General features: G+C 45.0%; 1 protein-coding gene across 8 annotated transcripts in view; it reads right to left on the bottom strand.

Moving 5' to 3' along the window:
* CYFIP2 (cytoplasmic FMR1 interacting protein 2) overlaps positions 1-15,903 on the bottom strand; it is a 140,203-nt gene that overhangs the window by 98,473 nt on the left and 25,827 nt on the right. For all 8 annotated transcript variants that reach the window (XM_035283382.3, XM_078358596.1, XM_078358598.1 and 5 more), the window contains exons 4-8: positions 11,084-11,161; positions 9,120-9,221; positions 5,260-5,441; positions 3,004-3,100; positions 1,735-1,863 (exon numbers count right to left, since the gene is read on the bottom strand). In XM_035283382.3, the coding sequence (XP_035139273.1) occupies positions 1,735-1,863; positions 3,004-3,100; positions 5,260-5,441; positions 9,120-9,221; positions 11,084-11,161 (588 nt within the window). The remainder of the gene's footprint in view (positions 1-1,734; positions 1,864-3,003; positions 3,101-5,259; positions 5,442-9,119; positions 9,222-11,083; positions 11,162-15,903) is intronic.

The raw sequence follows: 15,903 nt of genomic DNA, 5'->3' as shown, positions 1-15,903 counted from the left end.
ATGCATATAATCCGGGTACTTTTGGAGGCTGAGGTGGGCACATTGCTTGAGCCCAGGAGTTCAAGACCAGCCTGGTCAATGTGGGAAGACCCTGATTCTACAGCAAATAAAAAATAAAATAAAATAAATAGCTGAGTGTGGTGGTATGTGCTGGTAGTCCCAGCTACTTGGGAAGCTGAGGTGAGAGGATCACTTGAGCCTGGGAGTTAGGCAGCCTATTTCATGCAGTGAGTCATGATTGTGCCACTGCACTCCAGCCTGGGAGACAGAATGAGACCCTGCCTTGGAAAAGCAAATGATAAAAGTGTTATCTTTTGGTTAAAAGGACTGTGAGAGATTTAAATTTTTTTATGCTTTGCTGTATATTCCAGATTTTCCAAAACAATAAATATGACAATTTTGGAATGAAACCTGTAAACTGATGAAACAATTGTGATCATTTTGGCAAAATATAGCAAAAGCTTGAAGATCTATTTTGTTTCCCAGTATGGATATTCCTTAAATAACTAAAAGTAGAATTACCATTTGATCCAGCAATCCCACTGCCGGGTGTCTACCCAGAGGAAAAGAAGTTATTATATGAAAAAGACACTTGCACACATGTTTACAGCAGCACAATTAGCAATGGCAAAAATATGGAACCAACTTCAATGCCCATCAACCAACAAGTGGATAAAGAAAATGTGGCATAGGAACAAAATAATGGCATTCACAGTAACCTGGATGGAGTTAGAGGCCATTGTTCTAAGTGAAGTAACTCAGAAATGAAAAATCAAATATTGTATGTTCTCACTTATACGTGGGAGCTAAGCTACAAGGATGTACAGGCATAAGAATGATATTAATACGCTGGGCACAGTGGCTCATGTCTGTAATCCCAGCACTTTGGGAGGCTAAGGCAGGTGAATCACCTGAGGTCGGGAGTTGGAAACCAGCCTGACCAACATGGAGAAACGCTGTCTCTACTAAAAATACAAAAAAATGAGCTGGGCATGGTGGCACATGCCTGTGGTCCCAGCTGCTCGGGAGGATGAGGCAGGAGAATTGCTTGAACCTGGGAAGCAGAGGCTGTGGTGAACTGAGATCACACCATTGCACTCCAGCCTGGGCAACAAGAGTAAAACTCTATCTCGGGGAAAAAAAAAGGAAAAAAAAAAAAAAAGAATGACATAATGGTCTTTGGAGACTTGGGGAAAAGGCAGGGAGGTGGGGGTGAGGGACTACACTTTGGGAACAACGTACACTGCTAGGGTGACGGGTGCACCAAAATCTCAGAAATTCCCAGTAAAATCCATGCAACAAAAACCCACCTGGTTTCCCTCAAACTACTGAAATTTAAAAGAAAAAGATTTATTCTGTTTTTCCCTTTGAGCCAGCAATTTCTCTTCTAGGAAGTTTGGCTTGACAAAAAGATGTGCACAGAGACTGTGCTACAAGGGTGCTCAATGAGTTTAGCAAAGAAATATCCAACCACAGGGGATTTGTTATGACAATGTCCCAGTACAGTGGAACGTTTGGTAGTCATTAAACATCACACTGTAGAAATATCCTTAGTGACATCTGGAAAGGTGACTACGGTACTACAGAAAGGAGCAGGTTACAAACCATTATGTGCAGTAAGATCTGTATCAATGTTTAAAAAAAAGAAACACTGTTTTTTAAAAAGGGTTTTTAATAAGAAGAAGATGAGAGGGTAAGCTCGGGTCCCGTGGGTGTGGCCTTAGGGAGTTTTACCTTGAGGAGCATGTGTTTCTCACTGGGGGTCAGGTACATCTTGTTCTCGTAGTAATCCACGCAGATGTTGACAATGTCAGCCAGCAGCTCCTCATAGCCTGGGATCACTTCCAGTTGCTGGTGGAGACACTGAACAGCAGCGACACCCTCAGGTTAGGCAGTGCATGTATCCTGCGCCCTCACCCGCACCCCTGCAGAAGGTCCAGAGCTGGCAGGTGTGGCCCCCACTGATGACCAGAAAGCATGACTCCAGGGAGGGGAGCCTGCATGCCAGCCGGCACCTGATGCCTGAATCCTCTCCTCGATGTCCCCACAGTACTCCTGCACACCTCCCATGGCAGGGAACTCACTCCCTTATTTTATTCCCGGGCAGTTTTGATGGTTAGAAAGTGCTTTCCTGTCCTGAGCTCAAAAGCAGCTCAGCTTTACAGCAATAGGCTTCTTGTAATTTCAGCTCAGCTTGGAGGATGTGGGCTTATCTAGGATGTCTTCTTAGACAATGGCAGCAAAGATCCATTCAAGGGAGGAGAGCTGGCAGTGGGGTGGGGGGCAGGTGTCTTCCTCCTGGCAGGACACAGCAGTATAGGACCATCTACTAGAGAAGGGTCTGAGGTCCCCACCCCAGGACCTTTCTCTCCAAAGAGACCAACAGGGTACACAGAGGAGGGCACTGCTGGTAGTTCCCACAGACAAGAGAAAGGAAACCTGAGGCCTCAGTGGCTGAGCAGCTTTCTGCAGTTAACAAAGAATGGCAAGGGCCCTGTCAATCCCAGCGCTTTAGTGACATGGACTTGAGCCTGAACACGACTGGAAGATGGAGGATCCCCTCAGTTTGGGCCTGATATCATTTATTTCTCACAACAGTCCTATGAAATGGCTTCTTATAATATTTTCAAAATAACAGATCCATTTTACAGATGAGGAAACTGAGGCTTAGATTGAGCCCCAAGTCTTATAGTGGGTCAGTGGTGGTCTAGGATTAGAAAACAAGGCTGCCTAAATCCAGACCCCATGTTCTCAACCCTGATGCACGGTCAGAGCACTGGCTGAGAGGGCTTCACGAGAATGAAAACTGGGGAGGTGAATGGGCCACCTGGGGTTGGGAGGGAAGGCTGAAGTCCTCAGCTGCATTTCACTCTCATGTAGGGCAGTGGAGATGGAAGCTGCAGACTGAGCCTGTCTGCTTGGGCTTGTGGTCCACCCAACCTCTACATGCCTGCCTGTATCACTGAGACACCGGGCCAGGACTAACAGGGACTCTGCCCTCACCTGGGTGATCCTGTTGTGGTTGGCCAGGAACATGGAAAGGTTCTGTGACTCCTGGATGGACTGGGGATCTGCCATCTTCCTCAGGAACTGTGCCGCCCTGAAACACAGACAGCGGGTGCTGCAGAGAGGACCGTCCAGCACAGCAGCCTGAACCATGCCTCACAGGCTCCCACGCCCACCTAACCCAGAGTGACACCATCCTGGAAGTTAATGAGCTCTGAATATCCCAGGCAACACTAATGTTGAAACAGAGTGTATTCTGAAGCCATTTGCTTTGGGGCCATCTACAACCTGTAATAAGGGTCCCTGAAATTAAAAGGCAGGAATGTACTAAAAATCTCTGAAATCTCAGAAAGTTTAAGGGGAACTAGCATCCCATCAACCAGCCGGGGGTGCTAAAACAGGGAGCGAAATGATCAACCTTGTACCTTCCTGTGACCTCTAGTGAAGCTGCATGGTAAGTTATGAAGGTAGGATGTTAGAATGCCCCGTTGTGTATTCTGTTATTTATAGGAAAACTTCAATGTTTCCAAAGCAAAGCACTGTATGGAAAACAGAAGTCTACTGAGCCTCACAGAACTTTGGTGAAGGGATGACAGGCACCAGGAACACAAGCAGAGCTTGATGGGAGAAAGCTGCAGCTGCCTGACTTTCCAACCTAACCTGGGGATGGTGCCACCCGTGCCATTGTGAACTGTGAAAACAGACAAGACACCCCACCTTGCTCATGACCTAGCTGGGCTGTAGAGGATGTCATTTGTGGCCATGACGGAAGCAGCTGGCCACAGCTGGGGAGAATTTGGTAGAATATACTATGCAATAAGCTACATGTAAAAACTTTGTGAAGTTGTCACTTCTAACTCAGCCTTGAGATGGGTCCTGTCTGCTAGACACCACCAGATTTCACAGTTGACTCAGAAGGGAAACTTGCAGGAATCAGTCTGTCTTCTCTGGTTACTCTGCAGTCCAGGAAGATGTTCAAGGAGGAGAGTCTCTCCTTAGCAGAGACACAGCAAATCCTTCAAAGAGACTTCTAGGTGACTGCATACTGGTTTCTGGAATGACTCCTTCCCCACTTTCAGTCCTCCTCTTTTTGTGTTTTAATTTTTAAAAAGAGGCCGGATACAGTGGCTCACACTTGTAATCCCAGCACTTTGGGAGGCTGAGGTGGGCAGATAACCTGAGGTCAGGAGTTTGAGACCAGGCTGACCAACATGGACAAACTGTCTCTACTAAAAATACAAAACTAGCTGAGCGTGTTGCAGGTGTAATCCCAGTTACTTGGGAGGCTGAGGTAGGAGAATCACTTGAACCCGGGGAGGTTGCAGTGAGCCAAGATCGTGCCATTGCACTCCAGCCTGGGCAACAAGAGTGAAACTCCATCTTAAAAAAAAAAAGAGAGAGAAAGAGAGAGACGGGGGTCTGACTATGTTTCCCAGGCTAGTCTGGAACTCTTAGGCTTGAGTGATCTGCCTGCTGTGGCCTTCTAAGTGCTAGAATTACAGGTGTGAGGAACCTCTCCTGGCTAATCTTCTTATGAGCTGGCAGAAACCCTGGGCTCCAAAGGCTCCCATCAGGGTATCCCCACCACTACATCTCCAGAGTGACTATGGAGGGTTTAGCACGACTCAAGCTGGATCAAAGGCAGTCCTCCCTGGGAATTCCACGAAAGTATTTGGAAAGAGAAGCATCCTGCCTTTCCTTGGAAACTAGGGTCGCTGTACTGGCTGGAGGAAAGCTGCTGGAAGCCACCACAGATCTGCGAATGCAGCCAATGTAGAGGAGGTGGAGCTGAGAGCTGGAGACCAGACTAACATCGTCATCTGAGTGCCTGCATGCAGGTGTGCCTGGACTTTCTGTGAGCCAATTGATTTCCTTCTTTTACATAAGCTGCTTGAATTGGCTTTCTCATTCTTACAGAAAATAACTAATGTAACAATTTTGTGATGATCTTACTGGCCCCATATTGCACGGGGCAACATAAAACACTGCTGCTCCACAGATGGGGGAATTGAGGATTTGATTCCATCTTGTGACATAAAACTCTGCAAAGATCAAGTTCTTCCAAAGCCCAGCTCTATGCCCTGTTCCTCAAACCACACTGAATCAGGCTGAGTTCTCCTGTGTCTGGGAGATGGCTAGTTTGGTACCAAAGAAATAGCAAGTGACAGGGGCTCCATCCTCTTCCTCTACTTGGTGGGTGGCCCTGGAGGAGGGGCCCGACTGGGACAAGGGAGAGGGAGAGGTTGCCCTGACCTCTTGTAGGCAGAGTGGTCATTCTTGACGCTGCACTTCATGTTCTTCAGCTCATCCAGGACAGCGAACATATTGATGAACTTGCCCAGGGTCAGCAGGTAGGCTTCAGAGACAAAGTCCTTCCTGCGCTCAGCATGGCACAGACGCTTCACCTCACTGCAGAACCGCTCGATGGCCTTGCGCTGGGGGCAGAGAGACAGTGAGCAAGGTCTCCTGGGAAGGCTCACTGTGCTCTCTTATAGGCGCAGGGTCTAGGCTCCTCTAGGGCCCTCCTCAGAGCCAGCCCTTTAGAGAAAGGCAAATCTGCCAGGCAGTTTTTCTCAGAGGAGTCCTTAAATCCAAAGCTGATTTCTAGAGGGGAGCCTGGCACCTGCCCCCATGTGAGTCAAACCAATGCATTCATTTAACATACATTTGGCTGAGCATTATGTCTTACTCATTTTGGAATTCTCAGCACCTAGGACAGTGTCAGGTACCAGTTGATAAGGAGGTAGAGACCAAGAGTGAGAGAGAAATGCAGAGAGAAAAAGAGGTTCATTCATCCAGTAGCTATTTATTGAGCATCTACTATGTCCAGGCACCATTTTAGGTCCTGGGGTAGAACAGGAAACAAAAGAGAAAAACAGACAAGAGAGGAAATTCTGCCTTCCGCCTTCAGGAGCTTACATTCTAGTTTAGTTTAGTTTAATTTAGATTAGTTTAGTTTTGTTTTGTTTTGTTTTGTTTTGTTTTGTTTTGCGATGGAGTTTTGTTCTGTCGCCCAGGCTGGAGTACAGTGGCATGATCTCAGCTCACTGCAACCTCCACTTCCTGGGTTCAAGTGATTTTCCCGCCTCAGCCTCCCTAGTAGCTGAGATTACAGGCACATGCCACCATGCCCAGCTAATTTTTCATATTTTTTGTAGAGACTGGGTTTCACCATGTTGGCCAGGCTGGTCTCAAACTCCTGACCTCAAGTGATCACCACCTTTCTCAGCCTCCCAAAGTGCTGGGATTACAGGTGTTAGCCACCATGCCTGGCCTAGGAGTTTGCACTCTAGTAAGAGAAGACAGAAAACAATATAATTAGAATGTGGTATGTGCTATGGAGAAAAACAAAGCAGGAAAGTTTGAGGAGAAGGTCTCAGAGGGGTGGTCCTTCTAAGGAGGAAGATCAGAGAAGGAATCCTCAAGAAGTGACTTTCAGGAAAAGAAGTTGAAAGAGGAGGAAAAGAGGCATATAAGGTAACTCAATGGTCCATGTGAAGGACCTGAGGCATGTTCCAGGGATGGGAAGGAAACCAGCGTGGCTGAAGTGGAGTGAGTGCTGGAAGGAGGCAGAGAACAGGGGGCCAGGGCACTGGCTCTTGTAGGCCTTTGTGCAGGCTCAGGCTTGGACACTGCATAAGCTGGGGAGATGTGGGAGTTTGTGAGGCCAGATAACATGGCCTGAATTATATTATAGAAGAGTCACATTGGCTGCTGTGGGAAGAACAGACTCTAGGGCACAAAGCTAGACACAAAAGAATAGTTAAGGGAGTATTTAAAGGCTTAAGGGTGGGGTTACCATCTGACCCAACAATTCTACTCCTAGGTCTCTACTTGAGAGAAATGAAAAAATATGTCCACACAAAATCTTGTATGGAAATGATCAATGTTTGTTCAAAATAGCCCCAAAATGGAAATAAACCAATGTCCATCAACTGAAGAATGGATAAATAAAATGTGGTATATCCATACAATGGAATAGTATTCAATCCTAAAAAGGAATGAAATTCTGATACATGCTATAACATGGATGTATTAGAACATTATGCTAACTGTGAGGAGCCAGATGGACACAAAAGACCACATGCTGTATGATTCAGTTTATATGAAATGTCCAGAATAGGCAAATCCATGGAGATATAAAGTAGCTTAGTGGTTGCCTTGGGCTGGGATGGGGGTGGAGATGAGGGTATTATGGGGTGATGGCCAAAGGGCACGGGATTTCTTTTTGTGGTAATGAAGATGTTCTAAAATTGATTGTGGGCTGGGTGCTGTGGCTTACATCTATAATCCCAGCACTTTGAGAGGCCAAGGCGGGTGGATTACTTGAGGCCAGGAGTTTGAGATCAGCCTGGCCAACATGCAGAAACCTCATCTCTACTAAAGAAAAAAAAAAAAAAAGTACAAAAATTAGCTAGGTGTGATGGTACACACCTGTGGTCCCAGCTACTCGAGAGGGAAGCTGAGGTTGCAGTGAGCCGAGATAGTGTCACTGAACTCCATCCTGGGCAACAGCGCGAGACTCTGTCTCAAAAATAAAATTAAATTAAAAAAAAAAAACTGACTGTGGTGATGGCTGCACAACTCTGTGAATATATTAAAAATTGCTGAATTGTCCACTTTAAATGGGCAAATTGTATGGTATATGTTAAGTATATCTCTATAAAACTGGTACCAAAAGTTTTAAAAAGCAGTTGAACAGCATCAACAAAAAAAGGCTACTGTAGTAACCCAGAAAGAGCAAGAAAGGAGGAGGAGGAAGAAAAGGAAAATAGGGAAGGAAGGGGGAGCTGAAATGACTGCCCCGATGTAAGCTCCATTCCGCTTCCACTGGCCTGAGATGCCCAACCAGCCAGTCAGTCCTTTCCTTCAAAGACCAGACGAAGTCACACTTTCTCCTTCCAGAGTCTAAGTCCAACTCAACTCTGTGATGACGAAAATGGACCGAGCATACTGTACTGTCCAAATACGACAGCCACCATCACAATGGCCACCCAGCACTTGCAGTGTGCCTAGAACTACTGAGGAACTGAATTTTTCATGTCGTCTCGTTTTATTTTTTTTTCAACTTACCTCAAACTTCCATTTTTAAATTTTATTTTTACTTATTTTTATTTTTTAATCTTTACTCTTTTCACATGTGGTCACTTTTAAATTAATGTCAGTACCCACATGTGGCTAATGGCTATGGCACTGGACAGCATACTTCTAGATTATTCCAGATCCTCCCTTCTGTAAATACCTCCTGTCAGGAGACTCTCAGTTTAGCACTTAATCAGTTTCTGAATAGTTCTTCTCTCTTGGCCCTGTACTCCCCAAAAGATTCTGGGCTCCCGGAGGCAGGTCCATGATGCTAACAGCAGCTGCAATTTGTTAAACCTAGTCTGACCAGGGTCCTACTTGGCTCCTTACAAATAGATCTCAATGATCCTCACCATGAACCAGTGAAGCAGGTCATTTTCAAGGTGAAAAATCCCAAGGTGTCAGAGACGTTAAATAACTCACACGCACACAGAAAGTGAAAGGGCCAGGGAATGTGACTTGGGCTTCTCTGCCTCCAAAGGCCATGCTCCCTACCCAGGGCTGCATTATCTGCCCCCATCCCCCAACACACCCAGGCACTTCATTTTATTTCTTAAACACATCAAGCTCCTTCCAGCCTCAGCCTCAAGCCTTTTGCTTCTGTGGTACCTTCTGCCTGAAATCCTTTCCTCTGGGTCACCACACGTCAGCCTCTGTCTAAAGAGACTCAGCTCAAATGCCACCTTCTGAGAGGCTGTCCCTAAAGCAGCAGCCATACCACAGGTACTCTATAACCCAGAACGTTTCAAAATGTTATTTTACTCACAGCACTTATTATTCTCTGAATATTCACGTGTATCGCTTATTGTCTGTCTCTTCCCCTACCTAAAACGCACCCACATACGTACTAGGATGAAATTCCATGAGGGCGGGGAGACCCATTCATCTTGCTCACCCAGGGTGTGTAGGGCACAGTCAAAAAATATTTGCTGAGTGAACAAATAACATGGCACAAAACTTCAGACCCCAGTGGTTAGAAGACTAGGGGCCTTTTTAGTTCTTGAGATGCAGACCTGCCCCTCCCCACTCACCTGAAAATACATGAACTTCATGAGCTTGGTGACCTCTGGCTCCAGCACCTCCACTGTCTTCTCATAGATCTCTACACGATTGGGCTGCTCATTGCATTTCACCTGTGGGGGAAGGTGGGGGAACACACCTGGTTTGCCCAAGTAGTCCTGGTTCACACCTGTCATCTTATTACTGGTTTTTTGTTTTATTTTTGAGACAGGGTCTTGTTCTGTCATGCAGGCTAGAGTGCAGTGGCATGATCATGCCTCACTAAAACCTCAACCTCCCAGGTTCAAGTGATCCTCCCAACTCAGCCTCCCAAGTAGGTGGGACTTCAAGCACTCGCCACCACATCCAGCTAATTTTTGGAGTTTTTGTAGGGATGGCGTCTCATTATGTTGCCCAGGCTGGTCTTGAACTCCTGGGCTCAAGCAATCCTCCTGACTCAGCCTCCCAAATTGCTGGGATTACAGGCATGAGCCACCATGCACGGCCCTGTTGTCTTATTAATAGAGCCCTTTTTTATTCTCAAATATACCTAATTTTGGATGATAACTGATATGCTCATCCTAGTGAGAGGAGACTGGGGTAGCCTCTGCTTCACCAGTCTGGCAGGGGGCAGAGTGCTCCCCAGACACTGGCTGCAGGAAAGGAACCAGTTGGTCCCAAGAACAGAATCCTCCTTCCTTTTTCTCAGTTCTGTGTCCGTGAGCTACTGACATGTTCCCATTCATCTACAAGCTCTCACTCCTTCAGTCTTTCCCTGTGCCTGCTCCAGTGGGTTCCAGCTGGATTCTAATCAGAGAGAAATGCTCTATCCATTGTTCTGGATACACCTGGGACAAAGCTCCCCTAGACAAACCCAGGCTCACTTCCCCTGCTCTGCAGTTTTTACCAGTGTGCACATCAGAATCCCATGGCAGACATCCTCACAACGCACATGCCAAGGCTGCTAATGGGTACATGGGATCTGAAGAGCGAGCCAAGGTAAGCACAGGGACATTCCTCATACTATTACTTAGAAAGTCTTAAAATGGCAGCATCATGCTTAAATATCCACCAATGAATGATAAAGTGGATAAAGTATGCTACAATCACATAATATCACTGTGAGCTGTTAGAAGAAACGAGACTGTTTTATAAAACCAGGAAACAAAGTCACCAAAAACAGGTGAATAGTTACAGAATAGTCAGTATATTTCGGTCCCAAACAACATGTATGCTCATATCTAAGACAGGCACGGAAAATCTAAAAGGATGCAAACCAAACTGTTAATAGTAGTTATTGCTGGGACCTAGAGTTAGGAGGAAGGGGGAGCAATGGTTTCCATTTACTTTACACACCTGTGGTTTGCTGATTTTGTTACCATGGGACCCACTAATTACATGATGATGGTACTGATGGTAATAAAAATATCTGTGTGTGTCAACAGGAAAAAAGTCAGTAATTAAGAATTAAATGGGGAACAAAAAGCAAGTGGCAGAACAATACAAACACGGAAACAGTATACTTTTGTAAACAATAATTTTAAATTATTTATGTAAATAAAAGTAATTACATATTTATGTAAATTATTATTTACAAAGTAATATTCATGCCAGACAAAAGATCCAGAAGAATATGTCACAAAGGGTACATGGCCATCCTATGGCGGGAGGTGGGTTTGGGTGGTTGGCGTGAGGCAGTGGAAACATCTTCCTTTTCACTTTATACCCTCTGCAGTGGTTTTGGTGTCATGTGGTGAACATATACTGCTTTGGAAATAAAATCTATTGAACAAATGTGTTTTAGGTCCCTCGACATGGGTCCCTGTCATCAGTTTGAGGGGAAGCTCTCCGAATGCCTTCCAGGTTTTTCCTTGGATAAGAGGCCCTGCTTTACTCGCTGCCACGTGGAAAAGATCAGCTCTCTGGTGTGGGGATGAAGCAGGGGTTAGTAGCGCCCTCTGGAAGGGAAAGAGACACACAGCAACGACAGTCTCACCTGGGGAATGGCCCGGGAACAGCTGCGCCAGGTGTACAGCATGACTGCATACTCATGTCCTTCCTCCAGCATCTCATTCTGAAATGGTAAAACAGCCTCAGCAGGGAAGAACCAGACAGGTGCCACCAGGCTTCCAAAGCCCCCACATCCTCACTACTTATGGTTAGGTCCACGGACCAGTAGAATGGACATCACTTGGGGACCTTATTGGAAATGCAGAATCTCAGGCCCCTTCCTGGACCTATGCAGTAAGAATCTGCATTTCAACAAGATTCCCAGATGACCCACATACACAATGAGTTTGAGAAGAACTGACTTAAATCATGCTCATCAGATACCCAAGGGCTCCACAACCAGGCCACATTTTTCCAAACAGATGGATGGCTACCTTAGAAAGAATGCAGGGGAACTATGTGCTCCCCAGATACAATGTGAGCAAGAAAATAAGCAAGTAGCAAAACAGTACGTACAGTAGCAAAACAGAAATAATTATTAAAGTATATTATTGAAACTGCCTTTGCAAAGATTATGACAGTGAGAGAAACCTGAAATAGTTGACTCCATCTTACTTTTAACCTTCAAGCTGTCCTTGGTCATTGCTGAATGTAGGCTAACTTTGGGAGGAATTTCACTGATAGTTTAACCTTAAAGCAAGGATATAATAGCCCTTTCCAAAACTAAACTGCCAGAGTAAAACTAATGAAAGGCCACAAGGTTAGGATTATGAGAGGTGCGTGAATTCTGCTTAAGACGTAGGCATACTTTCGATAATCTCTTACTACTCAGGAGTCATGTGGCCAGAGGTCACAAGATTTGTGACTTTCCCAACTGCTCTTACAAATGCCAACACAACACTATCATAAAGAATGTAATATCGGTCTTATGAGAAGTTCTTCAGACTGACTCCACCTGGACTTGGGACTCAACTGGTCCAATGGCCCCCACCCAGAGGCAGCCTCGGCACATGAGGCCTGTTTTCCACACTTCATGATTGCATCCCTAACCAATCAGCACCCATTCGCTAGTCCCATGCATACCCAACTATCCTGGAAAAACTCTAATCTCCAAGCCTTTGGGGAGAGTAATTTGCATATAACACTGTCTCCTGCATGACCAGCCTCACATTGATTAAACTCTTTCTTTACTGTAATACCACTGTCTCAGTGAATTGGTTTTGTCTGTGCAGTAGGCAGAAATACCCATCAGGTGATTACATTACTATGTGCTGAACAAAATTTCAGTGTAACATGCACCATGTTCTAAATAGCAAGCTCTCTGTGGGGCTGGATTATTTTGCATCACTTTTAAAAAAGTCAGATAGCACTATAATATTCACACTTTTATGAGAGCCCATGTACTACTATCTCATAAGCAGGAAAATGATTAATATCAATTTTTAATAATAACCAGAGCAGATGGGAAACCAGCAACAGCATGAAAAACGAACATGAAAAACTTGTGATGACTCATCTCACTGAGTAAATGCTACTGTGGAAAGAGACCTAAATTCAAGGTCCAAACATCTGGGCTCAAGGCTGGGCACGGTGGCTCACGCCTGCCTTTGTAAAACTAAAGGCAAAAAGATTAGGATTATGAGAGTTCAGTGAATTCTGCTTAAGATGTAGGCATACTTTCCATAATCCCTTACTACTCAGGAGCCACATGGCCAGAGGTCACAAGATTTGTGACTTCCCCAGTTGCTCTTACAAATACCAATACTACTGTAGAACCTAAGACTGGTCTTTTGGGAAGTTCTTCAGACTGACTCCACCTGGACTTGGGACTCAACCAGTCCAAAATCCTAGCACTTTAGGAGGATGTGGCAAATGGATCACCTGAGGTCCGGAGTTCAAGATGAGCATGGCCAAAAACGGCAAAACCCCATCTCTACTAAAAATACAAAAATTAGCCAGGTGTGGTGGTGGGTGCCTGCAATCTCAGCTACTCCAGAGGCTGAGACAGGAGAATCACATGAACTCAGGAGGCAGAGGCTGCAGTGAGCTTAGATTGCACCACTGCCCTCAAGCCTGGGCAACACGGTGAGACTCTGTCTCATAAATAAATAAATAAATAAATAAATGGGCTCAAATCCCAGCTTCATTACTTATTGGCCCTTTAGTCTATTGTAAATCACTTAGCCTAAAATTCTCCACTTAGTCATCTGTTAAATCATGGTAATATTAATAATCTCATCGAATTTTATGAGAATTAAATGGAACACACACACACCCACACACACACATTCTTGGTAATCTGTGAAGTGAGTCAGGAAAATAATCTGGCAGTGTCAGGACCCATTAACCACAGAATTACCATTTAATCCAGTAACTCTTGGGTACGTGTATACCCAAGAGAACTGAAAACATATGTCTACACAGAAAATTGTGTAGATTCAAGATTTGTATGTAACACAAATTCATAGCAATATTGTTCAAAATAGCCCAATAACCCAAATGTCCATGAGTGGATGGATAAATAAAACGTGGTATATCCATATAATTAATTACTCGGCAACAAAAAGTAATGAACTACTGATATATGCTACTACATGGATGAACTCTGAAAGGGTACGGTGGCTCATGCCTGTAATCCCAGCGCTTTGGGAGGCCGAGGTAGGCAGATCACCTGAGGTCGAGAGTTTGAGACCAGGCTGACCAACAAAGAGCAACCCCATCTCTACTAAAATTACAAAATTAGCTGGGCACGATGGTGCATGACTGTAATCTCAGCTACTTGAGAGGCTGAGGCAGGAGAATTGCTTGAACCCTGGAGGTGGAGGTTGTGGTGAGCCAAGATTGCGCCATCACACTCTAGCCTGGGTAACAAGGGCAAAACTCCATCTCAATAAAAAAAAGAAAACATTATGCTAAGTAAAAGAAGCCAGACACAAAAGGCCCCAGATTGGATTCTTTATTTAGATGAAAATAGGCAAATCCATAGAAACAGAAAGTATATTAGTGGCTGCCAGGAGGTGAGGGGGTGAGAGGAATTGGAATTGACTGCTAACAGGTCCAGGGTATCTTTCAGGGGTGATGAAAATTAGGTGGTAGTCATGGCTATATAACACTGTGAATATGCTAAAAACCACTGAATTCTACACTTTAAATGGAAATACTCCTTGAAAAAAAAACTTTCCTAGGTCATCTCTTTTTTTAAATGTTTGTATCTATATTAAAAAATGAACTTTATTTTTAAATCCACATATCACCATTTCATAATATCTTATTAGTACAATATCAGATTAATTTACTTGTGACAGTTTTATTTTCAACAGCAAATGTCATTGACAAGTCACATGTTCAATGATTAGAGAACTTTAAAAATCAGTAACATGTTGTCCTTGAGACCAGGGAGAACCAACCAAGCCTGTGGGTCCCGCAGTCATCTGCCTCAGAACACATGTCTGAAAGAAGTGACAGTAATGCAAGGAACACAGGTCTACTTTTAGCACCAAACGAACTGCCTGCTGATAGGTGTAATTCCAACTCATTCATTCAGTGAATGTTTAATGGGGCACTCACAGGTCCCAGGCTCTGTGCTTTGTGCTGCCAACAGTGCAGTGAACAAGAAGAATGTGAACTCTGCCTCGTGGCTGGCCGGAACTGTCGTATAATTATGCTGGAATGCAGCAGAGGTCAGGATGGTGCGGTGGAAAGAGCCCTGGGTGGGGGTCTTGGGAAACTTGAGTTCTGGTCCTCACTCTTCTTGAGCCCATCTTTTGACTTATAACATCTTAGTTTCTTTATTTGGAGGTAAAGAGGTGGCCTGAATCATCCTGGCCATACACTGGGTTACTGGGGAACTTTGATGCCCAAGCCATGCCCCAAACTAACTAAATATTTATCCCTGGGGATGGGATGGGGCATTGGTGTTTAACAATCCACAGTTGATTCTCTTGTGCAGCCCACATTGACAGCTTCAAGACTGAGGATCTCTTTACATTTCTAATATTCTGAAAGTCCATGACTTAAACCCAATGAAAGTCTAGCTCAAATTTTCTGTAGTGACAGATTCAGTGATCAATCAACCCCCATCTCATCCCCAGCAAAGAATCCCCAACTCTTCCATATAGTTGGTAAATTCCATATAGTTGGTTTATGCACTTCCCCTCCTCCTTTCTCTGGCTATCCTGCCCTTTGAGAGATTCACCTTGCCCAAGTGGGGGCAGGAGAAATACAAGATGAGCATCTCATATGCCCACATTGCTGCTGATAAGCTACTCTAGAAAGACTGGACAAGGCACAAGAGGATACCATTGACTGAAGGGAGATTTTGGTATTATCCAGGAATGTCAGCATTGCATGCCACTCATAACTCATGTCTAAGCCACATCAACACTCTCCCTGTGTAGGCAGAATAATGGTCACCCAAAAATGTCTGCACCCTAATCCCTGGTACCTGTGAATATGTTACTTCACGTGGAAAGACCGAATTTGCAGATGTGACCAAGTTAAGAGCCTTTCAGTGGAGGTAGGGAGGTGGTGGTGGTTATTCTGAATTATCCTGGGGAGCCCAGTGTAAACACAAGTACTCATAAGCAAAAGAGGGAGGCAGAAGAGTCAGAGAAGGATATGTGAAGATGCAGGCAGAGATCAGAGTGAAGTCGCTCCTGGCTGGGGGCCACCAGCCAAAGAATGTGGGTGCCTCTAGAGGTCGGCAAAGGCAAGGGAATAGACTCTCTCCTGGAGCCTGCAGGACTGCGGCCCTGCTGGCACCCTGATTTTAACTCAGTAAGACCCATGTTGGACTTCTGACCTACAGAACTGTAAACAAAGCCACTGAGTTTATGAACACCATCACCCTCCAACCCAGCCCCTCCT

This window comes from Callithrix jacchus, chromosome 2 (genome assembly GCF_049354715.1).
Source record: "Callithrix jacchus isolate 240 chromosome 2, calJac240_pri, whole genome shotgun sequence".
Taxonomy (NCBI): domain Eukaryota; kingdom Metazoa; phylum Chordata; class Mammalia; order Primates; family Cebidae; genus Callithrix; species Callithrix jacchus.
Note: the sequence above shows the minus strand (reverse complement) of the source record. Positions and strands in the feature narration are given on the sequence as shown.